The 25,573-nt window shown below is 32.5% G+C and overlaps 2 protein-coding genes across 2 annotated transcripts; both read right to left on the bottom strand.

Annotated features, from left to right (window-relative positions):
• Positions 1–10,421: 10,421 nt before the first annotated feature.
• LOC110638482 (fructose-bisphosphate aldolase, cytoplasmic isozyme 1) lies at positions 10,422–12,311 on the bottom strand. The gene is made up of 3 exons (XM_021789059.2): positions 12,141–12,311; positions 11,185–11,867; positions 10,422–11,011 (listed from the first exon to the last, which is right to left on the bottom strand). The coding sequence occupies exons 1-3, from the start codon at positions 12,166–12,168 to the stop codon at positions 10,649–10,651; spliced, it is 1,074 nt and encodes a 357-aa protein (XP_021644751.2). The 5' UTR covers positions 12,169–12,311; the 3' UTR covers positions 10,422–10,648.
• Positions 12,312–12,969: 658 nt separating this feature from the next.
• Positions 12,970–22,758, bottom strand: LOC110638479 (uridine kinase-like protein 3). Its single transcript, XM_058135846.1, has 15 exons — positions 22,603–22,758; positions 21,661–21,824; positions 20,661–20,752; positions 20,240–20,309; positions 19,951–20,069; positions 19,062–19,158; positions 17,630–17,709; positions 16,074–16,268; positions 15,836–15,919; positions 15,653–15,713; positions 14,886–14,946; positions 14,266–14,359; positions 14,075–14,147; positions 13,543–13,625; positions 12,970–13,395 (listed from the first exon to the last, which is right to left on the bottom strand). Exons 2-15 carry the CDS (start codon positions 21,812–21,814, stop codon positions 13,222–13,224), a joined length of 1,437 nt encoding a protein of 478 aa, XP_057991829.1. The 5' UTR covers positions 21,815–21,824; positions 22,603–22,758; the 3' UTR covers positions 12,970–13,221.
• Positions 22,759–25,573: the final 2,815 nt, after the last annotated feature.

The raw sequence follows: 25,573 nt of genomic DNA, 5'->3' as shown, positions 1-25,573 counted from the left end.
ATTTCAAAGAACATGATCTAAGGCTCATGAATTAAAGAGAATCAGAACAGACGGCCGAGATCCCCTTCAGAATATTTGTCCTTTTCCTCTTCTAATCTGACGGTCCCAAATTCTCTTGTCCGGGGCGATCCGAGGGCTAGGAGTGAAAGGCGCTGGTCTTGTCGTCTTCTTCTTCGATCCAAGGGTCTCGGGCTCGTCCTTACAAGTCGGATCAACGGTGGAGATTGGAAGGTACAGCGCTGTCATGACATATTCTGGCACCTGTCAGTAATGCGGGCGATTCTGGGGCGTGCGGTTGAGATTTCACCTACAACGCTTTAACTATCTCGGCTCTGATTATGAGGACAGCGGTAGGCGTCTTATTCTCTTTGTTTTCCGCTCTCTCCTCCTTTCCGGTCTTTTCAACATGCTGCTTTTCCGATCTCTCATACCGGCCTCCCCTCTTTCGATCTCTATCAATTTCTCATGTTATTTCATCACACCCAAACTTGATTTAAAGCATACTTGGTAAATCAAGTATGAAAGAAAGAGCTTACCTCACTTAATGATTTTTCCCACTTCCAATCTCTTCCAAATCTTGTTCCTCTTCTAATCTCTTGTTTCCCCTTACTTTTAATCTCTAAATCAAAGATTAATTTGATGTTCTCTACCAATTAGATGGAAAACCCATGGAGGAAAAGCAAGGAATTGAGTTTTGAGAATGGGTGTCAATGGAGAAAGAAGGAAGAAGAAGAAAGAAAGAAAGAGAGAAGGAGAGAGAGTGGGTGGTAACTAAATGGGAAAGAAAGGGAAGAAATGGCTTTTTAATTTGTCTTATCTTTTAGATATATTTATTCCCAAAATTAGTTTATTTCAATTAAAAATTTTAATTGTGTCAAAAATGTCATAAAACTTACAATTTTATTTCCTTTCTTTTCTTTTGATATTTACACTAAATTTTCCTCAATATTTCTTCATAATTCAATAATTTATTTTTATTTAATTAAATTGACCTTTTGGTCAAAAAAATCAACTCTTAAAGTGAATTGACCAAAATGCCCCTTATCGGGTCATAATCCCTCTTTTACAATATACCTGGTGAATCCTTATATTTTTGGGTTACTTGAATTTTTATTGTGTCTATCTTAATTAATTTTCTATTTATTTTTGGTCCTCAAGGTGTCTTTGAATAGTACTAGTCACAAACCAAAAATGGTACTATTCATAACTCGGAGGTTCGGGGTGTTACATTAAACATCATTGTCAATGGCATGTATATCTCCTACAACCTCAGCAACCTTCTTTGTTGATTGTAAAGTGTCATAATATAGTGAGAGATCACAAATAATAACCCAAAAGGATAGCTATTCAATTGCATCGATGATGGTTGCTCCTCCCTCTTTAATTTCCTTCAAAAGAACCAATTGTTTATTGAAGTGTTAAGGATCCCCCCTTACCACACGTTGCTTATCTACCTGGGATCAAGTTTCATAAAGAAATAATCTAGTTGATAAAGGTTTGATTGTGAAAGTATTAAAGAGTCTTCAGGTACCCATCATTACTAGTGAGACTCTAGTAACAATGAATGGCTTGGATGTAAGCATTTTGCTTACAACACAGATTAGCCTTCACCACATATAGCATTTCCCCCTCCCCATCAATGTCAATAACAAGAATCTCCTTCTTTATAAGGGTGAAGTGTTCCATAGCTTCTCTAGTTCCTTCACCATATTGCTGATACTACAACCCCTAAAATGGTACCTAGGGATGAGTAACCAGCTAATGGCTAAGGATATTCGAATAAAGCCTGAGCTACCATATGTAGCTTGAACACTCATCCTTGTTGTCTGAGTAACAATGCTTACTCATCCCATCCCTAATTACTCAAAATGATTACTAAAAGATAAGGATCACATAATCCTTACCGTGTTTACAAATAGGACTCTTAAAATAAGATGGACTCCTAATCCTATCCTAGTACTAACTCCTAATCCTAGCAGGAGACTAAACCAAAGCTTATATAAAGGTCACTAAGTATGCATATCTAATCTAATCTGATTAACTAGCATTCTTATACAAGTCTAGTTCCCAACACAGACTTAGGCATTGAAGTGGTGCTCAAACATCCCACCTAATGTTCTTTATTATTATCTTGCAAATCTAGTATCCATCAACCATACCCATAGAAAAGGCAAACAACATTATTGGCACCCTTTGTGGGAAACTATTGCCAATTTTCCATTAACAAAACAATCTTGTGATTGCTATGTTTCTCCATTGTCTAACACACCATGGCTTTAGATTCACCACCACCACCCCCACTGCCACTACTACCACTAATGGATCCCCTCACCACCAATGGCATTACTAATAGTGGTACAAGTGTAGATAACACTATCCCACAACCTCCCATGACTCTCAAATAAGTAATGCAACGCATTAAGGAATTGAAAGTAAAGAATGCTAATTTGAAGAACCAAAACATATGGCTCAAAAACTCAAGAGTTCTTAAAAATAGTGGTATCCTAGATCATCTCAATGCCCAATAATTAAAGGGCAAAGAGAAGACTAGAGATGTTAAAGTTAACTCAATTAAAAGAGCCATTAACTGGGGGAAAGTGAAAACACCTCCAAAGGTCCAACCTAACTATGACATTGATAACGATTTTAGTGTAGGGGATTACTAACCCTTGTCAATAAAAATCTTAGCAGAACCATTGCTACTAAAGTTCAAGTTACCTTCCCTAAATAAGTATAATAGGAACTTTGATCCAAGAAATCAATTGGCGAATTTTAGAACCATGATGGAGCTCTAGGATGTTAATGATTTGATTTTGTGCATAGTTTTTCCCTCGACTCTGACTAGTCTCACTCATAAGTGATATCAACATCTCTCAGGCAACTCAATCATAAGTTTTCAGCACCTGGCCACTGAGTTCAAGTAGAAGTTCATCACATGCATTCCACCCATAAAACTTTCATCTAATTTGTAGAAAGTCCATTAGAAAGAGAGCGAATCGCTGTAGAGTTACATTAATCGATTCAATGTTGAGGCAATCCAAGTCGAGCATTTGAACTATGAAACTGCCTATAAAGCAATTGAGCACAGGTCAAACCATGTCAAATTTGTTGACTCTCTAATAAAAAATCTAGCTTGGAATTATTATCAGCTCATGAAGAGTGCCTCTAATTACATCCGACTAGATGATGAGAAAAAGTTACAAAATCTAGAAAAGGAGGTTAAGGTGAAGGAGAAAAAGAGTAGCCCAGACAGAAGACTGAGTAACTCCACTAATGACAGGGATGGAGGGTGAGAGAAGTTTGGAAGTTACATTCCCTTAAGTGAGTTCTGATCTAGGGTACTCATGATAATTAAAAGTATATATAGATAACATGATAACATGATAATTCTTTAAAGAATTACTCAATTCTTTAACATGATAACATGATAATTCTTTAAAGAATGGGATGTTTAAAGAATTACTAGGGAAGACAGTTGAAGTATATCTAGATAACATGATAATCAAAAGTAAGAAAGTGGAAGATCATGCTTGTGACATTGTATAAGCCTTTGATGTCCTGGACAAGGTGGGCATGAAGCTCAACCCAGAAAATTGCAATTTTAGCATCAAAACTAGTAAATTCTTGAGCTACTTAGTGTCAGAGAGAGGAATTGAGGCAAACCAGAAAGATAAAAGCAATAATGGAGATGCAACCTCCTAAAAATATTAAAGAGGTACAAAGGCTCAATAGGCAAGTAATAGCCCTTAGGTGGCTCATGTCATGCTCGGCCAGAAGGTGCCTTCCATTTTACACAGCTTTAAAAGCAAAAAGTCAGCTCAAGTGGGGTGAGTATTGTCAAATAGCCTTTGAGGAACTAAAGTCCTTCTTGACTCAGCCAACTCTTTTGGACACACCAAAAGTAAGTGAGACTCCATATCTATACTTATCTTGTCACACCTTATCCCTACATAAAGCATGACATGATCCGTAATATATCTAATGAATTACCGAACTTCGCTTACCGATAACCCATTAAATATATTACAAGGGATTTTGAACAAATTCAATTCATTTTAAAGTGTAAAGTAATAATAAATAATTATTAAAGAGCTTTTAAATGGAGTTTATATCATAAATGTAATTTTGATCGTTTCAGAATTTCTAAAATTTTACAAAAATTTTGGCAGAGTACCCTCTAAAAATTGAGAAACAGTTCTTCAAAATCTGTTAAAAACACTTCCTATAATTGCATTATCCATAACTCCATTAAAATCAATACATTCCAATCTCAATAATCTCAAGCAAGAGGGAAGCAATTCATTATTTATAGGATTCAAAAAGAAACTTAAATATTGCATTTATAAGAATAAACAAATTTATTTTATAAAAAATTTACAGTAACCAAAATAAAGTTATAACTTTTTATACAACTGCTCAAGTCCTTTACATATATACACACAGATACATTTACATCAAAATAAATATACAAGGGTATACCTAAAATGTATACCCAAAATTTGTCTTAATCTGATCAACGCTGCTCACTCTGTAGCTCATTCCTTTTCCTTACCTGCAATAGCATGAAACAGCTATCGCTGAGCAAACACTCAGTGGTGCACAACTTAAAATTTTAAATATCAAGATAAGACATAATTTATCAAAACTAAATCAATTATAATATCAAACACATATAAAATTTCACAATATTTCTAAAACAAGAGGATCAATTAATAAAAGCATATTCTTATTTCAAACATCCATAAAACATAAATTTTCTGAAAGCCACACAGTTTAGAATATAACACAATTATCCAATTCATCCCTATAACCAAAGGCTAATGGGGAATGCAAGGGCTAGCTAGCACATATATGAGTACTCATTCAATTCGTCCTCAACTAACACACACCTCAACACTTTAGCTTGAGAGGGAACATAAATCCAATTCGTCCCACTAGGCAAGCTAGTGAGGAATACAAAACACATAGTCATGTCAACTGTGGTTTCAAACCATTTCAAAAATTTTCCATTCCTCAATTGCATTTGTCAACTCATAATCATTTCCCATTCAAAACAATTATCCAAAATGGGTTAACAACACATAATTTTGAAATTAAAATTTTTCAATACCATAAAAGTCATAAATCATTACACAACTCATTCAAAATAAAATTCAATTTGAAAAACAAAAAGGTAATAGTTGTTGTGCACAAACCTCTTTATCTTCTTCTTACTTAGTTCAACTTCTCCTTGTCCTTTGATATTTCTTTCTCCACTGAAAATACACAATGGAGATGTTTTAATACTTAATTCAATTACCACTAATAACTAATTAATTAAATGCCTAATGTATGCCTAAGTTGCTTAAGCAATTTTAAAAAGTTTGGGTCATAGATATATTTACGGCCTAAATTTGAAACCCAATTTCAACCTAGTTCTAGTCCTCATTTAATGATATGATCTTAATAAAAGTTGTTCCTTTATGTGTTAAGTTTTGTTTCCAATTTGAATCACTTAATTTGGGGTTGTGTAGCTCTAATTATGGTCAATTTACCATTCAAGTATCAAGTGGTCAATCTGACCAGGTGCAAAAATTTTCAGAATTGGAATCCCTAAATTGTCCTAGCAATTTTTCTAAGTTGCATTTGGTTTTGGATTCTGGTCAAAACATCAAAGTTGTAGTTCTAGGTCTTATGAAGATTTTGGTTTTTATATCACTATATTTTCAGTTTTGTGGACTAAGTTATGGCATTTTTTGCCAAAACTGGTCGAATAGTCATTTGTCCAGGATTTCTGGTCAGATTTGTTGACCTAACTTTTTCTAGTAGATTGGTTGGGTTAGAGTAAGAATTTGGGCTCATGATCTTCATGAAAAATATACTCCTATGTTTAACCTTTCCAATGGTTCAAGAATTAGGTCATTCTGACCTTCCTAGAGTGAGTTATGGCCATTTGAACATTTAATGTTCATTTGGTCATCTCTGCCCAGTTCTAGAACACTAATTCCGGATTCAAGCAATTTTTAGACCAACTTATGGTCAGTTTTTGGGCAAGGTTTCTTCATAAAAAATGTGGCTTTAGGTTTTAAGTTTCATCTTCAATTGGCTTCACACCAATTGGAGCTGCCTAGATCTACTTATAACCCCTAAAAACATACTGGTCTCAAAGGTCCAGAAATCCAACAATCCAACAACCCTCACTTTCTCCATTCTAATCATCAATTCTCAATTCATAACACACTAAATGACCATAATTAAGCATTATAAACACCAATTGGTCAACATTTCACCAAAACCCTAATTCTCACCAAAACCCTAATTCTCTTCTTCACAATTTCATGCACACATGCAATTTCCATGCAAATCACCACTCCATTCATGTTCACAACATCATTTAAGCAAGATTACATGTCCAATTAAATTAAAACACTTCAAAACCCTAATATTCCATGGCTGGCCAAATTTTTAATCCCTCCATACATGTTTGATTTTTCAATTTTTTTCATGTAATTCAACTTAATTACCCTTAATTCCATGCCTACATACTTAGGTTAGCTAGAGGGATGACTTACCTCAATTGAAGCTCTTCCAAACTTGAATTTCCCTCCCTTTTTCTTGTCTTTCTTTCTTTAAATCTTCAAATCAAGGTTTAATTTGGGATTTTCTACTAATTTAGTGGGAGGTTTATGGAGGGAAAGTGAAGAGTTAAGCTCAAGCTTAGGTGAAAATGGAGAAATGTTGGAAAGAATTTAGAGAGAGAGAGTCGGCTGGTTTATTATGGAAGAAGATAAATTTTTCTTTTTTTTATTTAGTCTCTTTTTATGTTATAATTATCTCTAATTTATATAACTTAAAATTATAAATTTAATTGTGTCATGCTTGCATCCTTATGATGTCATAAATCACTTTAAAAATTGAAATTTTCTTTTCTTTTTCTCTTCTTCCACTATACCTCTTCACTTTTAATCTTTTTTTCAATATTTTAATTTCCTACACTTTAATGGACATTTAGGTTAAAAATCACCTTTAGGGGTGAATTGACCAAAATGCCCCTTGTCGGATTCAATTCATCTTCCTAATAGTGTTTGGTAGCTCTTTGAATGCTGATTCAATTATTTGAACTTATTTTCTTTTTATTTCCATGGTTTTCACATTTTCAACAACTTCATAATCATCCTTTGACCTAGATTGTCATGGGGTCCCACAAGAATTTAGGGTAGCAACTGAGCTCGCAGTCACTTCCCTGGTTGGTCACCCATCGCAAGGACATCGGCTCATTTAACCAATTAAGCTTTATTTTTCTTATTTCCATTTCACCTTCATGTGATTTCTATTAATTTTTATTTATGGCTTTTCTAGATGACTTAGATATGGTTTTAAACATCCTGACTGTCCGACAGACACTAGTCACCGGAACAGTAGAATGTATAGACAACTTAGTATGGGGGTGTTACATATCTATTACTAATGAAACAATAAGTTCTATTTTGGTTACGGAGGAGCAAAGCGAGCGATTCCTCATCCATTACACCAGCCAAGTCTTAAAAGGTAGGGAGATCAATTACCCAGCTTTGGAAAAATTGGCCTTTGCAATGATAACTACTACAAAGAAACTCAACCTATACTTTGAAGCCCATAATGTGAAAGTTCGAAGCAACTAACTACATAGAAAGATCTTACATCGTTCTGAAGCCACTGGGTGAGTAATAGAATGGGTGATCTACCTAAGGTCAGACGATGCTCTGTGCGTTACCAAGCCGACCTTGAAAGCTCAACCACTTGCTAATTTTACCAATGGATTTAAAATCCATTGGTAATTTTAAAAAATTAAAAAAAAAATATTTTCAACTAAAATAATTTTATTATTATTTTTTATATTAATTTTTTGAGTTGAAAATTATTTTATTATTATAAATATGTTTTTATTTTATGAATAATAATTATTAGAAATACATTATAATGAGATGAAAAAATGGTATTTTAAAAAAAATAAAAATGAGGAAATGAAATGAGGAGAAATTATATTAATGAAAATGGAAAATATATGGTAAAAATTAAAAAGGAGAAGAAAAAAATAAAGTGAAGAAAATAAGGGAAAAAAAAAAGAAGGAAATGAGAGAAAAGAGAAGAAATGATGAGAGAAGAAAAGAAAATAAGAGAAAATAAAAGAAAATGATGATAAAAGAGGGGAGAAATGAAAGAAAAAAGAAGAAAATGATGAGAGAAAAGAAAAGAAATGAGAGTAAATGGAAGAAAATGAGAGAAAATGAAAGAAAATGAGAGAAGAGAAGAAATGATGAGATAAAAGAAAGAAAATAAGAGAAAAAGAAAGAAAATGGAAAAAAAAAATTGGAGAAACAAAAAAGGAAATAAGAGAACGAGAAGAAAAATTAAACTGGGAGAAAAGAAAATTATTGAGTAAATGAAATTATGAAAAGAAATGTAGTGTATTTTAAATATAAATACATGATTTACCAATGGATTGCAAGTTCATTGCTATTTTTTTTTAAATAAACAACTTTTTCTCTCAAAAAAAAATTATTAGAAACGGTTGGTAATTGGAAAAAAGATATACTTTTAAAAAAGAAATCAGCAATTTTTTCTCTGAAAATTACCAACGGATTTTAAAATCTGTTAATAAATTACCAACTTATTTCGAATCCGTTGATAATTTGAACACTAAAATTTTTTTTATGTCCCACAAATTACTTATGGATTTCAAAAATTCGTTCGTAATTTTACCAACGAATTTCAAATCCAATAGTAATTTGCACACTTAAAATTTGTTATGACTCACAGATTATCAACAGATTTTGAAATCCATTGGTACATTACCAACGAATTTCGAATCCATTGGTAACATGAGCACTAAATTTTTAATGTCTCATAAAATACTAACGGATTTCAAAATTCATTAGTAATTTATCAATAGATTTCAAATGCATTGGTAATTTGCACACATAAAATTTTTTATGGCACACATAGTACATATGAATTTTGAAATTCATTAGTGATATGAACACTAAATTTTTGAAAAAATTATTAAGTCCCTATATTTTAATAAAACTAATTATTTTACCTCTATATTTTGAAAAATATACTATTTAGTCCCTATATTTTACTTACATTAATTATTTAGTCCATCCATCAATTTTTTTGTTAGCAATGCTAGTCAAACTACTATTTAATCTCTCTATTTTAGTGAAACTAATTAATTAGTACATATATTTTAAAAAATATATTGGTTAGTCCCTATAATTTAGTTTCATTAACTATTTAGTCCCATAATTATTTTTTTAAAACCTAAACTAACCTAATCCTTTCCCCCTTATTTCTGTCTTACTCTTCCTTATTCCTCTTATTTCTATCTTACTCTCCCTTGTTTCTCTCTTCTCATGTTTCTTCTCTTCCACCTACATCCTTTTTCCCCTCATTCTCTATTTGTTTTATGTCTTTTGGTTGTTTGTGTAAAAATATTAATTAGTTTCCCTACGTTTTTAAGTAATTAAGGAAAATTGTTTCACAATAGAAAAACACAAAAATGATATCGAAGAAATTGAATGAAAATATTTAAACAATTTAAAAATATATATAAATTTAGATTTAGTCTCCATATAGCAATTTCTAATTTTATTCAAGAATACATTTTTAAAAATAGTGTTTTTTTTTAATTTTATAGCCGAATAATTAGTTTTACTGAAATAGAGAAACTAAATAGTATTATTTTTCAAAATATGAGGATAAACTAATTAATTTTCTTAAAATAGAAGGACTTATATTGGCTAATAAACAATTTAATAGAAGATTAAAGACTTTAACGAAAATATAATAAATGAACTAAATAGTATATTTTTTTAAATAATGACTAAATAATTAATTTTATTAAAATATAGAGACTAAATAATAAATTTTTAAAATTTTTTTATCTCATAAATTACCAACGAACTTCAAAATCTATTGGTGATTCATCAACAGATTTCAAATCCATTAATAATTTGAACACTAAAATTTTTTTATCTCAATTTCTAATAAATTTTAAAATTCATTGATAATATCCGTTCCAATAAATTTTTGTAATATACTATTATATTAACTTTTAATTTTTTTTTTACTTTCATTTCTCTCAAGAAAATAATAAAATAAGTCTTCATTATCTAATGTAATATTAATTATTAAAAAAACCATAATTAAAATTATTCAAAAAAATAATAGTAAATATTATCCGAATATAATATTAAATAACGGTAAAAAAATTTGACTGTTTGGTGCAGTAGAGGAGTGGCCCAACCAGACAATGTTACGTGACACACTTTTTTTGCGGCGGTCGCACAACCTAAGCTAATACGTCGCGTGGTACTTTCTGATTGAGCTGTATTTAAAATAAAATAAAATAAAATAAAAAGAATCAAACCGTAAGCATCTAAACTATTAGTACGCTGCGGTCCAAGAAATTTCGGTTTTGAAAGTGCTGACCCCATCCAATCTGATTTTGAAATCTAATTTACAAATATTTATGAACCTAATAACACTTTAATGTCAATAATGGATCCATAGAGGACATATATATTGTACCAAAAGCAATTTAGCATGGTAAGAGAGAAATTAAAAATTTTACAAGCATAAATATTATCCCCAATCCCACAATAGAAAGGGAGAGAGAGTGACCTCTCTAATACTTGTATCCCTTAACATACAAACTCTCAGAAGCCAACCCACCAGCACCTCCTCCAATATACTTTCCAAGAGTTGCCTCAGAATTGGCCTTGCACCTCGCCAAGAATGCTTCCTGAGCTTTCTCAACATTCTCTTTCTTTCCAGCCCACGTTTTCAGTGTGCTTTGTTGCAAAGCTCTACCGAAGGAGAAGGATAAAGTCCATGGCTTTAACACTGGAAGCTTGTTCATTGCATTAAGGTTCTGTGTTGCCTCCTCCTCACTTTGTCCACCGGACAAAAACACAATGCCTGGAACGGCCGGTGGAACAGTTCGGCGTAGTGCAGTCACTGTGTACCCAGCAATTACGTCTGCTGCTACCTGTACAATAAACAAGAGGATAAGGGTTCATAAAATTTCAAAGGTAAAAGACAAAGCTGCAGAGACTTTGATTGTTGTGTATGAAAGTTCTTGAGTTACACAAGTATCGTATTGGAAACCATATAAAAAATGGAGCCTAAAGCCTGCTAATGAAAATTCTCATATCTTTTTACCTTTGGACTATCAGAACCAGGAGTAACCATGTTAGGCTTAAGGAGTGTGCCTTCAAGAAGAACATGTTGATCATTCAGTGCCTTATAAACTGCTGCGAGAACAATTTCAGTCACATAAGCACACTTCTTGATGTCATGAGGACCATCGGTCAAGACCTCTGGTTCGACTACGGGCACCAGCCCATTCTCCTGACAAATGATGGCGTAACGAGCCAAGCCCTGTGCATTCTGCTGGATTGCCAATTCAGAAGGCTCAGTGGGACCAATCTTCAGGACAGCCCGCCACTTGGCAAATCTAGCACCAGCCTTATAGTACTGCTGGCAGCGAGCACCTAGCGAGTCAAAGCCTTGGGTTGTAGTTTCACCATTAGTGCCTGCTAATTCAACGGTGCCTTTGTCAACTTTGATCCCTGGGACAACATTGTTTTCCTGAAGAACTTCAACGAATGGTTTCCCATCAGAGGTTTTCTGGTAGAGGGTTTCTTCGAATAGGATAACACCTGAAAGGTAGGAGAGGGCATTGGGGGAAGTGAAAAGGAGCTCGCGGAGGGCTTGGCGGTTGGACTCCACATTCTCAACACTTATGCTGGCGAGACGCTTGCCGATGGTGCCTGTGCTCTCATCTGCTGCCAAAATGCCCTTCCCTGGAGTGGCAATGTACTTGGCAGTCTTGATCAGCTCATCTGGAGACGTACAGTTGGTTTGGAAGTTTGAGACTGCTATAAATGTGTACCTCTAGAAATAATTAATGTTGCAACAGGAAATGTTAATCACATACTTTTAAACCCTTTCTTTTATATAATCGAATCTCCATGTCAGAATTATGGTAAGTTGATTCTTAAAATTTGCAGCACATCACAAGAAAAACTTACTAGTCCAATAGTGCTCGGCAATGAGCATATTAGAGAGAGAGAGAGAGAGAGAGAGAGCGAGAGAGGGGGGCGGGGGGGGATTACCTGCATATTTTCCAACAAAGGCCGACATGGCTAAAGCTTACGGGAGGGATGTATATTAGATAGAGAAGGATGGATAGACGAAAATGGCAAAGAAAACCAACACAAAGTATGGTTATATAAAAGATAAGCTCCTACAGAATATGCCAACAGAATCCACCAAACACCACCTGTTAATACGTGTCAGTAGATTAGCCCAACACAGATTATCATCCTTGGATAGAGCAATGAGTGACCGCTCCGAGAGCCAAGTGGCACTCTATCTGTATTTTATCCTTACTCAAATCGCAGTGACCCTATAACTATCGTGTGGGAAAGCCAATCCATCCCTCATCCACTTGCTCTCTGCAAATTCTGAATATGTCCATGGCTGAACTGAACAAAAGGGCAATTTTTGGACTCTACCAGCTCTATTAGTCTCAGCCACTCCAACCATATATCAACGTCCCTTTAAATTCAAATCACCTCTCTCATTGGCGAATTTCTTGATTTCATTCATTTAATGCATGCATTATAGGACCAAAGAAAAGGATAAGGAGGAATAATGGAATTACAAAAACCTGAATGAAAGGATCTCCATGCTACAATCATAGCCAGAACCTTAAAGAGCATATAAATTTAATATCAGAAGATATATTTTTTAAAAGGGAAAGCTATCAAAATGTTTGAAGTTACTGCCTATAATTACTGAAAATTATTGCCTGGACCATGTATAAAAACTCATGGGGTGATTCCCACTTGTTTAGTGAAGCCCACCCATGCGAGCATTGGTGTACATATGCCGTTGGTAGGCAACAAAAATCCATAATTACTTCCCCCTGAGCCAGCAGGATAACAAAGGGAAACCTTATCTGTGTTGCTTTGGAGGCGGTATTATTTCACTGCCAACAAATGGCAATCAAACTCTCCTGCAGAACTATAATAGAACCAGGAGACGCATGATTACAAAACCCAATGTAACACAGTTTCAAAAACTTCACATGAGAGGGCAAATTATAGGTTTAATGAAGTCAAAATTTGTTAAAAACTAAAACAGAACTCAACATATAAAAAGAAACGGACAATCGGCAACTCTCGATCGATCTTATTGTGTAAAGGCCTCCACTGGTTGATCATCATCTGTACCAAAATATCTATCTCCAAATTCTCCCATGCCAGGAATGACGCGAAAATCTTCATTCAAGCCAATTTCAATCTCAGACGTCACAATCTTTATCCTTGGGAACCTTTTGCAGACCACATGAACTCCCTGAGGTGCCTAGCAAAACAAACAGCATTGCACAGAGAGAAGTTTCAATATATATATATATATATATATATATATATATATATATATATATTTACAATAACAGGTTCAAAGTGAGAAGTAAATAAATAAACAAAGACTCTAAAAGCAGTCACTTACAGATATCAGATTAAGAAATATAATGTTGGACTCTGGTACACCCTTGCTAATTAGTAAAGAGATGGCTTGAACAGCTGAGTTGCCTGAACACAAGGTACAGTAGCAGTAGTCAACTCATAGAAGTTGATAAAAATTTATCTATTTAATTAGCTTCTATCAAGTTCAAGTACAAACTTGCAATTGTAACTAAAAGCTAATTTCCTATGAATTCTGTTTAGGGGTATTTTAAGAAATTAGTCACATAAAGAAGCAAGGTCATTTCAAAATACAACAATATCCAATAATGTTGAAGGGTGCATCAATACCAACAAATACTTACGCAATGAACAAGTGGAAAGATAATAATTTATGACATGAATGGTATGCAATGTGGGAAACTGGAATAAATTCACCAGTCTTGCCAAGAGTAACACTTCCCATCACACAGACATATATTTATCATACAGAGAGGGAATGAGAGAACCAGAGGGTGGGTTGACAAAAACAGAGAAGAAAAGGAAGAAAGTAGTTTCTATCACCAAAACAGACAAACCTGTCCCTAAAATGGGATCCAATAGCAATACATGTCTCTTTGAGATGTCTTGTGGCAATTTCTCATAGATCAGCTGCCAAATTATTGAAGGAACAGGAAAATGGTCAGAATTTAACAGTTCTACGACACATAAAAGACACACCCCCTACAGGGGCATTCACAAAAGTATAGAGAAAGAAGTATCTACAAACCTGCTGACCATTATCACCTTCCCTGTGAATAAGGATCTTCCCAATCTTGATACCTTTACAACATGCTCGCAAAGCATTCTCCATACTCTCACCACTGGATCAGTTTAAAGAGTATTAGCTAGTTTTTTGACATGTAATAAGCAAAAACATCAGGAAGAACCTCATAACATGTAAAAAGAGGGAAAGATTGTTAACAAAGCTGCATTCAGTGACGCTTTGCATTCCAATTCAGTTAACCCAATTCCCTCCTCTAAGCAAACTATAATGAACCATCAATCATAAGGCTACCCATTTTTATCTGATTACAAAAAATCAACTTAAAAAATAAAAACTGCATTTCATGTTAACAGGAAATAAGTTGTTTCATAAGTCAGGTAACAAGCAGAGTCTGACTAGGAATATTACTACAACATTGCAACTGCATTTGGTACCACTCACACAGAAAAACATGAGTAACAGCAAATTAGTAGCCATTTCCCAGACTTTTATATTATGGCCACGGGTGACAAAAAAAATTAAGGCAGTAAACCATTATGTTAAACAGAAGGAATAAATCAGTACTTAAAACAAAGATGGAACTATTCATTCACTGTTTTTGAGATTTGAGACCACATCAGTACCTCCTAATCACAGAGACACCACATAACCTCTTACAGAAATCCACGCCAGTGTATACAGACCCTGCATTTCACACAAAAAAGGGAAATGTAGCATTAAAAAATAGTTTTGAGCAATTATACAGTTTCAAACTAAAAGGAAGCCGAAGTAAATATTGAACCAAAAACTGGCAGCAGAACACTAAACAAAAACATATACATAATATACTACTTTTCCCAAGAAATAGCATTACAAATTCCCTATATTATCAGGGGGGAAAAGGGGAATATATGTCACAGCTCAATGCTCATTTTTCTTGACACATGAATCTAAAAAGTAAAAGACTGGCACAACTTTCAGCATATTTCAGGACTACAACCAGCTCTAAGACAAAAACAAAAGTGTACTTATCATTTATGAAAATGGATATGCTTAGAAATATGTTCCATATTGCAACAACAAACAGAACAATGATTCTGCAACCCAGATGCCAACATGCACATCCAACAGCAGCATAATTATCAAGCAAAGAGAAAGCTCAAACACCATAGCTACTTGTACTAAAAAACAAGTAAGCATAATTCCTCCTGAACAATAAAATATGCACTTTCTAGGTTTTATTCATGGTAAAAGACAATAAGAAGTTAAGCAAATGTTAATAAACACCATAAATCCTTCTTCATTTGACATGCAGAAAATCAAATAGAATGGAAAATTAAACCACAACCAAAATCTGGACATCCCACATGATGCATTAAGATGCTGAGAACATGAAGTGACATCAGCTTACCAGTGGGAGTGATCACTTGCTTTTCTGTAAATGGTAGATGTCCCAGACCATGTTCAACAACCTTTCAAAAGTACAAGAAAGTTCATGTACCAATATACAATACAAAAGCAAAAACTTGCGATATGAAGTGGAAAAAAAAATCAACCTATTGGTGGCAAAGAAATAAATAATAAATAAATATACCAAGCGAATCAACCGATCAGCATAAAAAACAAAGTCGTGTTTTGTTGTTTGAGAATCGCGTATAAGGGTATGCATACCTCGTATCTGCAAGAGAATAACAACAATTATTGGATTTAAATAAGCAAAAACTACTAGATATTGAACCAAATGAACCTCTGATATATGCTTTGTGATCAAAATTAACTCCATAAAAGGTAGTTATCACAGTGTTAGGCAGAAGTAGTACACGAAGCCATACCTGAAAAGTTGATTGAATGACATACAAATTATGGTATATTTTACAAAGATCATGTTGACCAAGTTTTGTACGAATATGCTGTACAATCAAATCAACAGCTACGTGATTATCTCCTCCTCGGGGAATTATTATATCTGCATATTTCTTTGTCGGAAGTATGAAGTCATCAAAAGCTGGCTTCACAAATTTTGAGTACTGCATAAAGATCAACACATCAGTTTCTATCAAAAGAAAAGGTAACACACCATAGTTGCAAAACTTTCTACATGTGGAGGTATGAGTGCATAAGGTGAAGTCAAAATTGAATAATACTATACATTCAGTACCCTAAAGCCTTAGTTCCAGTACCTACACTTAAAGAGAGCTTGTTCAAACATGCCTTTCATAGCAAAATCTTGATTTGGACATGTTGGAATATACGGCTTGGGGAAACAAGTCCCACATCAACAGTGTACAAGAACATTGAAGGGCATACAATTGTTGGCGAACCAAACCAAAATGGCTTAGGCCATTTTGGTGATAGAGAGTCCAGTTTCAAGCTTAGTTCAGCATGAAGACCTGCCTATTTATTAATCAACCCTCCCTGGACCCATGGCATCACAGTGGCGAGGCCTAATGGCCGTAGATTCAAGACTTGAAAGCATGATGGGTTAAGCCCTAGCCAACCAAACCCGTGAGCTGAGCTAATCAAGCCAAACTCAAGTGGATCCATGGACCAACCCAGCAAGCTAGACCTTGAGGGTAGAACTAAGAGGAACCAGACTCAAGTTAGATAGGCCACCTTATGCAATGCCAAGTGACAACTGGGCCTGTGAAGTTTGAGCCAAACTCAATTGCCAAGTGATAACTGGACCTACAAAGGCTGAGCCAAACCTAGTTGCACTTGAGAGGAGGTGTTGTAATATATGGAATGTGGGAACAAATCCCACATCGACCAAGATACAAGAAAATTAAAGAGTATATGAGTATTGGCAAACCAAATCAAAAAGGCTTAGGCCATTTTATCAATAGCGAGCCCAATTTCAAGCCCAAATCAACATAAGACCTTCTTGTTTATTAATCCCCTCTTTGGCCCTCGATTTCAACAGGCCTATCATTTTCCCAAGATAAACCTCACTTTAACAAAATGGAGTTCTTATTATTGCCCCTTGTTTGACCCATATAAGTTGGAGTCATTAACAGAAGGGTGAGATTGAAAAACAGAAGATCCTTTGAACTTTTGTCTGAAATACTAATTCTTGAACAGACAGGAAAAAGGAACACACTCTCCTTTTAAGTTTACAGCTAAGGATGCTGGTAAGAGGAGTAAAAGTAAGAAATCTATCCACATTTTCATTTATATATCTCTCTCTCCATTTAACAAATTAAATTACAAATAAAATGAAAAATTAAGAGAAACCTAAAAGTGCCTGTCTTTTATTTTCTCTGCGAGAGCACAGAGCATATATTCAAAGAAAAAAAGACCACCTTTTCTCAAAGACTTTTTTTTTTTAAATGAACAAATTAGGCCATCAGACTTCAACATTACAAAAATATTAAAATGGAAAGTTGCCAACCTGATCGAGGACTGCACCAATATCTCTACCCTTCTCAACAGTATCACGCCTTATTCTTCTTGCCAGACGTACATCAGCATCTGCACTGAAAATTCAACGATGTGAAGTAACAGTCCTCGCAACAAATGAAATATGCAAAATGTACAATCATTTTATAGGAACATCAGAAACTATTTGGAAAGAAAGAGACAAGAAATGAAGTCTCACGGAACCAAGCAACATTAACATGTAATGGCTTCGTTATTAAGATATCAAAGGACAATTTTGGCGCTGCAGGGGGACTGCCGTGCACAAAATCCAGGACACCAAATTGGGAGCCAAACTCAGCCTTGGAGTTTGTGCACCTCAGCGCCAAACTCAGCCTTGGAAGCTAAACTATGTGTTTCCACTTAATAGGTTCAATAATCAATTCAGCTTTAGGAAAAGGACAACACTGCAGTCACTGGCACTATCACAATCCAAAGGAACTTGCCTTTGGATACCAATTAATGAAACAGAAATCAATCATCCATAAAGCAAAATGCTAAAAGGAGATGCATGTGATGCACAAGTATCATGGTTTACAATCTACATATAATTGGATTTTGACTTGTATACTTCCATGTATATCTATATCTATATATCATATTACAAATTTGACAATCTACCTAATAGTGCTTTTATTGTGGGCAAAACCCAATTAATTGATGAATTTTATGGTTCAGAACTAAAGGAGGAGGGAAGTTTAGATGAAGGGACATTTGTCTTAATAAAGTGAGAAAACAAGAGAATTTTGTTGTTTTTAAGGTGCATTCAGTTACTGAACGCCTTCAAAAAAACAAAAGAAAATAATGGGAAGAAAAACAGAGAGGAGAAAAAAGGAATCACTAAGCACACTTACCTTCCAAAACACTTGAAAACAAACTCATATTTCATTAATGCAATGCCTAGGCAAATAGATAGGGTATATGAATATTTATAGAGACCCAAAGGCTATTCATTGAACCATTAGAATTAACAATCCTGAACTAGAAAAATTCTAGACCAATACTAGATAGGAAGCAAATAAAATTTCAAATAAGAAAAGCCCAAAACAATAATAAAAACCCAATTTTCCTAAATAGAAGATAATAAGTAGGAAATGGATAATATTTGTAGGTAGAAAATTTTGTAAGAAAAATAAGAATCCTCATAATAAAGAATTAAATCAAAATAATCCCTAAATCTGCATTTCCTTGACTGTATTTATCTCGATAAAATATCATTACTAATTTAACAGAGCAGGATTACCTGCACAAGAAACAATGACATAAAGCATAAAAGTAGCACTCACTTCACTATTAAGTATAAAATAAAACAAAATTCAGATCTACATAAGTTAATTTTTAATTCTACTAGTAATTTAAAAAAGTGATAAAGGACACAAACATTACAAAGGAAGAAAATAAATAACCTGTATCAACAAATATCTTCATATTCATCAAATCTCGAACACGAGGATCATGGAAAACAAGTATGCCTTCCAATATTATAACATCTGAAGGATTGACCTGCAAAATGTTTAAAGTAATTGAGGTTGACAAAAATTGACCTTGAACAAAACATGGTAGAAATTTCATACATTTGGCCTGAATGTTAGAAAGACAATGCTGAATTTTCCATATTAAGATATGATGTAGATCTGCTAGACACAATAAAAAATTTTAAAAAAAATGACACTCTGATAAATTCAACTAAGGGTAACGTATTATCTTAGGGACAAACCTTTCAATTGATGCTTACGATGAAAACACATGGCAACATCACACCTTTACCCCATGTCCAGAATATTTTGACACTAACAAAGATCCCACAATCATTTAGGTGGGAAAAAGCAAGTTTCATATGTCTTTTTTGAAAAAATACCAATAACAAAACTTGTACTTTATTTTTCATTTGTCTTAATGATTCCCTAAATTTCACATAGTTTTAATTAGGAAATAAACATGGAAGAGGGAAAAACTTGTAATAAAAAAAAAGCAGATAAATAAATTAACAGAACGCAGCATTGAAAGGAATATATACACTCCCATTAACTATTTAAGTAATAACAACTTGATTCAACATGAAGAATCTTATGAAGAAAAGTGGCACACAATTGTTAAACTGATTGAGTATCCATTCAGAAAATGAAGTCTTTGGCCAAATATCACACAGACCTAATTAATAGTTGTAAATTCTAAAGGATTCTTGTTGATTATAGTACATAAATGTCTCATCTTAAGATATCTGCAAAAGGATTTAGCATATAAAATAAGAACAGTAATACATTGCATTACATGTGGGCCATAAGAAAAATGTACCCTTCTTGCAGGAAAAACATCATTTTTGTAACTCTTGAAGTCATAGTTTGGAATATCTACTGCTTGCCCATGCCTCAACTTCTCCATATCACATAATAGTTGTTCAGTATCAAATGCATCTGAGAACAAAAGAAAAATAGTATTGAAGACATGGAAAAACACAACATCCACCAGATAAGCACCAATTCATCACACAAACATTCTTCTTTTGCTGATACTTAATTAAGTTCCTTCACTAATAAATACATTAGAACACGCCCAAGGTTTGAAAGTGACTTTTTCTGCTCACCCGGATGGTCAAAGTTATATTCATGAACTCGTGTAAGTTCCTCTTCAGTCAGATTGTGGTAAAATGAATCCTGCCATGTCACTCATGTCAAAATATTTAGTTGCACTGAAATCAGTTGAACTGATGAATGAGACCATAAGAATAGTAAGAGACTTCTATAAAAGAGTGCACTACAAAATTAAGAGGGAATAAGGAATAAAAAGTCTAAGTGTGATATCATGTTTCTTCACTAACTTGGTTACCGCATCCATCCTAGAACCATTAAAAGGAAAATCAGACAGAATCACAGAAATCCCAATTCAACCGTTTATGGTTATCAATTCTTTCTATTTCCTCAATTATTTGTCCATTCCAATCCTTAATGACTTCAAAATTTTCTCCCTTGGCCCCCAAAAATTCATTTGGAACAGAAAATTATTACCTGGTTAACAAGTACAACACGCTGATCATGAAGTTGCTGAATAATCATATCACAAACTGTAGTCTTTCCAGAAGCCGCCCCCCCAGCAACCCCTGTGTCAAAAAAATAATAAAAATGCATATCTCAAACCAAGAAGTCAAATTAGTAATAATACAAGTTAAGTTGAAGTCACGAGTCATGACAAAAATAAAAATTAGAACAGCAAATGCAACAGCAAACAAGTGTAGTTCTTATTCCATTTCATTTCTTGCATTCATCACAATCCAAGTTAGCAATCATCCTTCTCTTTTTCCGTCTTGAAAATTTCCTTGACCTGCTAAAACTAAAACTTCACAAAATCTATAAACTAACTTCAACCCACTTCTTTACCCTGGGCAATAAAAAATTGCTCCATTCTCTTTGGATTGTTTTCAATCTTACTATCCAATTCCTATGGCCAAAAACACTCATTTCAACAAGCATGCACTGCTGTCTGGTAGCATCAAAGAGGAAGGTAATAATTTAAAAGGTCAGAAATACTTCAACACAAGAAGATATCTAGCAAGTGAACATGAGGAATGTGGATGATCCAGTGAAAAGAAAATAAAAACACTCAAACAACAACAATGGAGTTGTCAATGCCCACAGACAGCACCCTGCTTAAAACATGACATTAAAAGCACTTAAGCTAATAGCAGATAAGTGCAATGCTTCACAACCTCCCCTATCTTTATTCTTTAGTTAGTCAATCCTTAGATCACCCATTTTGGAAAAATCAGAATATATTAACACAAGGAAAAAAAAATTATGCACTCATTTTTATAATGGCTCAACTTAACCACTCTGCAACCACTGCAAGGTTACACAGGGCTATCATTGATCTCCTAAAGAAGAAAAAAACTGCACAGCATTTCAAAGTATATGCTGATCATCAATGATTAACCCAGTAACATAATTCCCATACTTGCTCCTTCAGGCTAAATTAAAAGGATCTGACATAACACTGAACAAGAAGACTCACCAATGACAAAAGGTTGCTTATATATCTTTTCAGTTGAAGAGGTTGTTGGTTGCCCTATCTCTGTATTCCTTGACTCCAAACCATCCATATGAAACCCAGAAAAATGGACCCCAGAGGATGCCTCTATCATATCCACAACTGATTTAGAACCCATTGGAATAGACCTGCAAAAGCCATAACTAGATAAGTAATTCCATACCAACGAACAACAATTAAGCCGCATCATATATCATGCTCAACCAAACTAGTTCACCTCATGCACCATTCCCAATCCTTGAACCAACAACTGTACTTAAAGTTTCAAAAAATAAACCAGTATTTTAACACAAAAGAATTCCAGTTCATTTGTAAAACGTAATCTCTTTCATTTCCAATAATGAGAGAACAAATTAAACAAAAGCAATCAATCATGGCATTTTCTGACTCAACTATGATAACCCAGTTTAGTTCCATGGTAGTCAAAGAGAAGCCAAACCCAATCAGACAAAATAAACATTCAAAAAGTTCCAGCGTCGTGATGCCAACCACTTCCTATTCATTGTAGCACAAAAACATCACTATCCCAGATTACATTCAACTCCACGAAATCAAAGCCAAACTCAAAAACACAACTATCACAGAACAAAAGGGGGAAAAAAGAAAATTTTGCATTCCAGACTTTACATTATGTCCACAAACCCAAACATAAACTGAAGACATGTCCTTACAACCAAAAATCAATAACAAATTAATAAGCAGTAACAAAGAGATCAGTTCATTGGAGACAAACAAAAATCAATTAAACAAAGAAAAATCATACTTTTAGTCAGCAAAACATGAAATTTTAGATTCAGTAAACAGTGATAGAATGATCCACAAATGAAGGAGAAGAGAACAGAGTAACTGCATCAAAATAAAAATTAAAAAAATCCAAAAAAAAAAGCTGAAGATTCTTGAATATACCTTATGTAAACTCGAATCAGAGACGAATGGAGAGGTAGAGAGATTCAATTTACTTTTATTTTATCGTAATTATTTTTGTTAAAAAAAAATTTCAATCATTATTATTATTACCAATATTAGAGAGAAAAAAACGAGAGAGAGAAAAAATGGCCCTCGATGATTTGGATACTTATAGTGAGTGAGCGAGGGAAACCCTGCACCAAAAGGCTTTGTTCCCGAATTGCCCCTACATATTGCCTAAATTTCGATGATGCCATCCGAGGACAATATTCCGATATCTAACAGTTTTCCAGTTTGGATTTTCTTTTATTAATAATACTTAATTTATAATAATTTTTAATTTAATGATGTCAGAATTTATTCTAGAATTGAGTATTTTAGTTTGTTATCAAAAAATATTTTAAATTAGATTATATTTAATACAGTATAATATAATATAATATAATATAATTAATTAAGTAATAAAATTAAAAGTTACTTTATATTTTTATATTTAGTTTATAAAATAAAAATATAAATAATATAATATAATATAATAATAATTTTATTTTAATATTAATTTATTTATAATATTAATAAATTAATATCAATGTAAATATAATGATTAATAATTAAGTAATAATAATAATAATTAAATAATAATGATAATAGTAATAATAATAATAATGCTTAAATAATTATAATAATGATGATAATGAATGAGAATAATAGTGATAATAATAATAATAATATTAATGATAATAGTAATAAAATAAAAATAATAATTATAATAATAATTTAATAACAATATGATATAAAAATAATGAAACTGATAAGCAGTGAAAATAATGAAGAAAATTATTAAATAGTGATGATAGTTATATTAATGACAGTATTGACAGTTCCTATTCTGATGGCTGAAAGTAAATGAATCAATATCTTCAAACTGAAATTCCAAAGAATATTTATTTAATAAATAAAATTGATAAAAGAGATTATTTTTTTCCAGTGATAAAAGAGAATTTAAGTTTGTTTGCCAGACAAATTTATTTAATATTTGAATTGACAGCAACAATGAGAATGCGATTACACTTGTATCGGTTTTTTTATTTTTTAATTAAAAATAAATTACCGGTGGCAGCAGGTGAATGTACGCTGGTTGCGGAGTAAGGTTGGATTAGATTGAGGAACACGTCACCACCGAATCAGACGTGGGGTCCACGGTTCTGCACCGTCGAGAGTGAGGTGAGTGGGTAAATCTATGGTGTTTTCGATAGTATGATGCATCCTTGGCAATTAAGCTTTGCATTGATTGATGGGATCCTTATGCCATGTTTGGATAAATTATAGGAGGGAAAGGAAAATAAAGGGAGAAAATTTTTTTTTATTTTTCACCTTTTATTTTCTCTTTTTGTATTTTAAACGGGAGAAAATAAAAATTTTTTTTTTATAAAAAAGTGAAAGTAAAATAATTAAAATTACTACTTTATTTTTATCTTATAAATTATTTTTTTATGTGAATAAAAATTTCAATTTAATAAACACTATATTAAATATATAATTATGAAAAAAGATTTATAAAATATTACTCCACTATTTATTATTGATGTTAAAATATTAAAAAAAATACAAATAACTAAAAGACATAAATAAATATAAAAGTAAAAGGATTATAATATGACTTTACCTCACAATATTATTTTTCTCTCTAAATCAGAGAGAACGAACTCAAAGGAAAATAGTAAATATTTTTCTTCTAGTCCTCATTTTTCTTCTATTTTCCAAATAGGAAAAAATATCACATCATAAATATTTTTCATAATTTTTTTTTCTTCCTCCCTCTTTTCCTCCATCCAAACAAGCTCTGAATTAATTTCCTTTTTAAGGTAAAAAAGAAACTTTTTTTTTTCTTCTTGAAATAGAATTGTTGAAATTTAAATGGCATATGTCAGGTGTGCAATGCAAGGAGGACCAATGCGGTACAGTACTTCTGATTTTAACTTGAAATTTATTTAAGAGTTGAAATTAAATTAAAAATTCAATATGATTTTAATTTAACTTTTTGTTAATTCATTTTCGATTCAGTCTTAATTATTTAATTTTGATTTAATTTAATTTTAATTCAAATTTTAATTATTGAAACAAATTAATGTAATTATAATTATTGTTATAAAGTACTGCACATAACTATCATTTAAATTTTAAAATTAGTTATTAATATATAGTATATAATAAAATAATTTTTTTAATTATTTTTTAATTATATAATAAATTATTAAGAAAAAGTAAAGCAATGAAATATAATCTTGAAGTTATATATAATTATGAATATATAATAATTATAATCTTAATATATAATTATATTAAAAATATATAATGTAATTAATAAATCATAGAAAATATATACATAGAAAAAGTTTTTTACTTTGATTTTAGTTTGATATAAATTCGATAAGGTTGATTTGATTATAAATAAAAAATAAGAAATTAAATTAAATTAGTGAAATAAGTTCAAATTTGATATGATTTTTTGATTTAATGTGAGAATTCAAGAATCATGCATACAAAATTTATGGATGTTATTTATATTATTTAATATATGTTTATTGAGTTCAATACTTACTCATGTTGATTTTTTTTTTTTCAAATTTTGATAAAAGTCGATTTTCAATAAATTTATATGTATATGAGAACTTTAAATAATCTCAATTTACTCTTTATATATTGTACTATAAAAGAAAATGATTAGTTTCATTTAGAGATGATAATGGGTCAAAATTTCAAGGATATTTATAATGGGTTGGTGATGATTATTAATAATATTTTAGGGTATCATTCAATCAATTGAGTTGTAATATTTAATAAAGACTTGTTACTTGTTTTAAAATCCTTAAGTTTACTAATAATGAATGTATTAACTAAGTCCTAAAATGACTTATTACCATAAAGTTAAAAGCTCATTATATACATACTAAAACTCAATCACCTGCAT

Source organism: Hevea brasiliensis, chromosome 2, assembly GCF_030052815.1.
Source record: "Hevea brasiliensis isolate MT/VB/25A 57/8 chromosome 2, ASM3005281v1, whole genome shotgun sequence".
Lineage (NCBI taxonomy): Eukaryota > Viridiplantae > Streptophyta > Magnoliopsida > Malpighiales > Euphorbiaceae > Hevea > Hevea brasiliensis.
The sequence above is the reverse complement of the archived record's forward strand: the minus strand, read 5'-3'. Positions and strand labels throughout refer to the sequence as shown.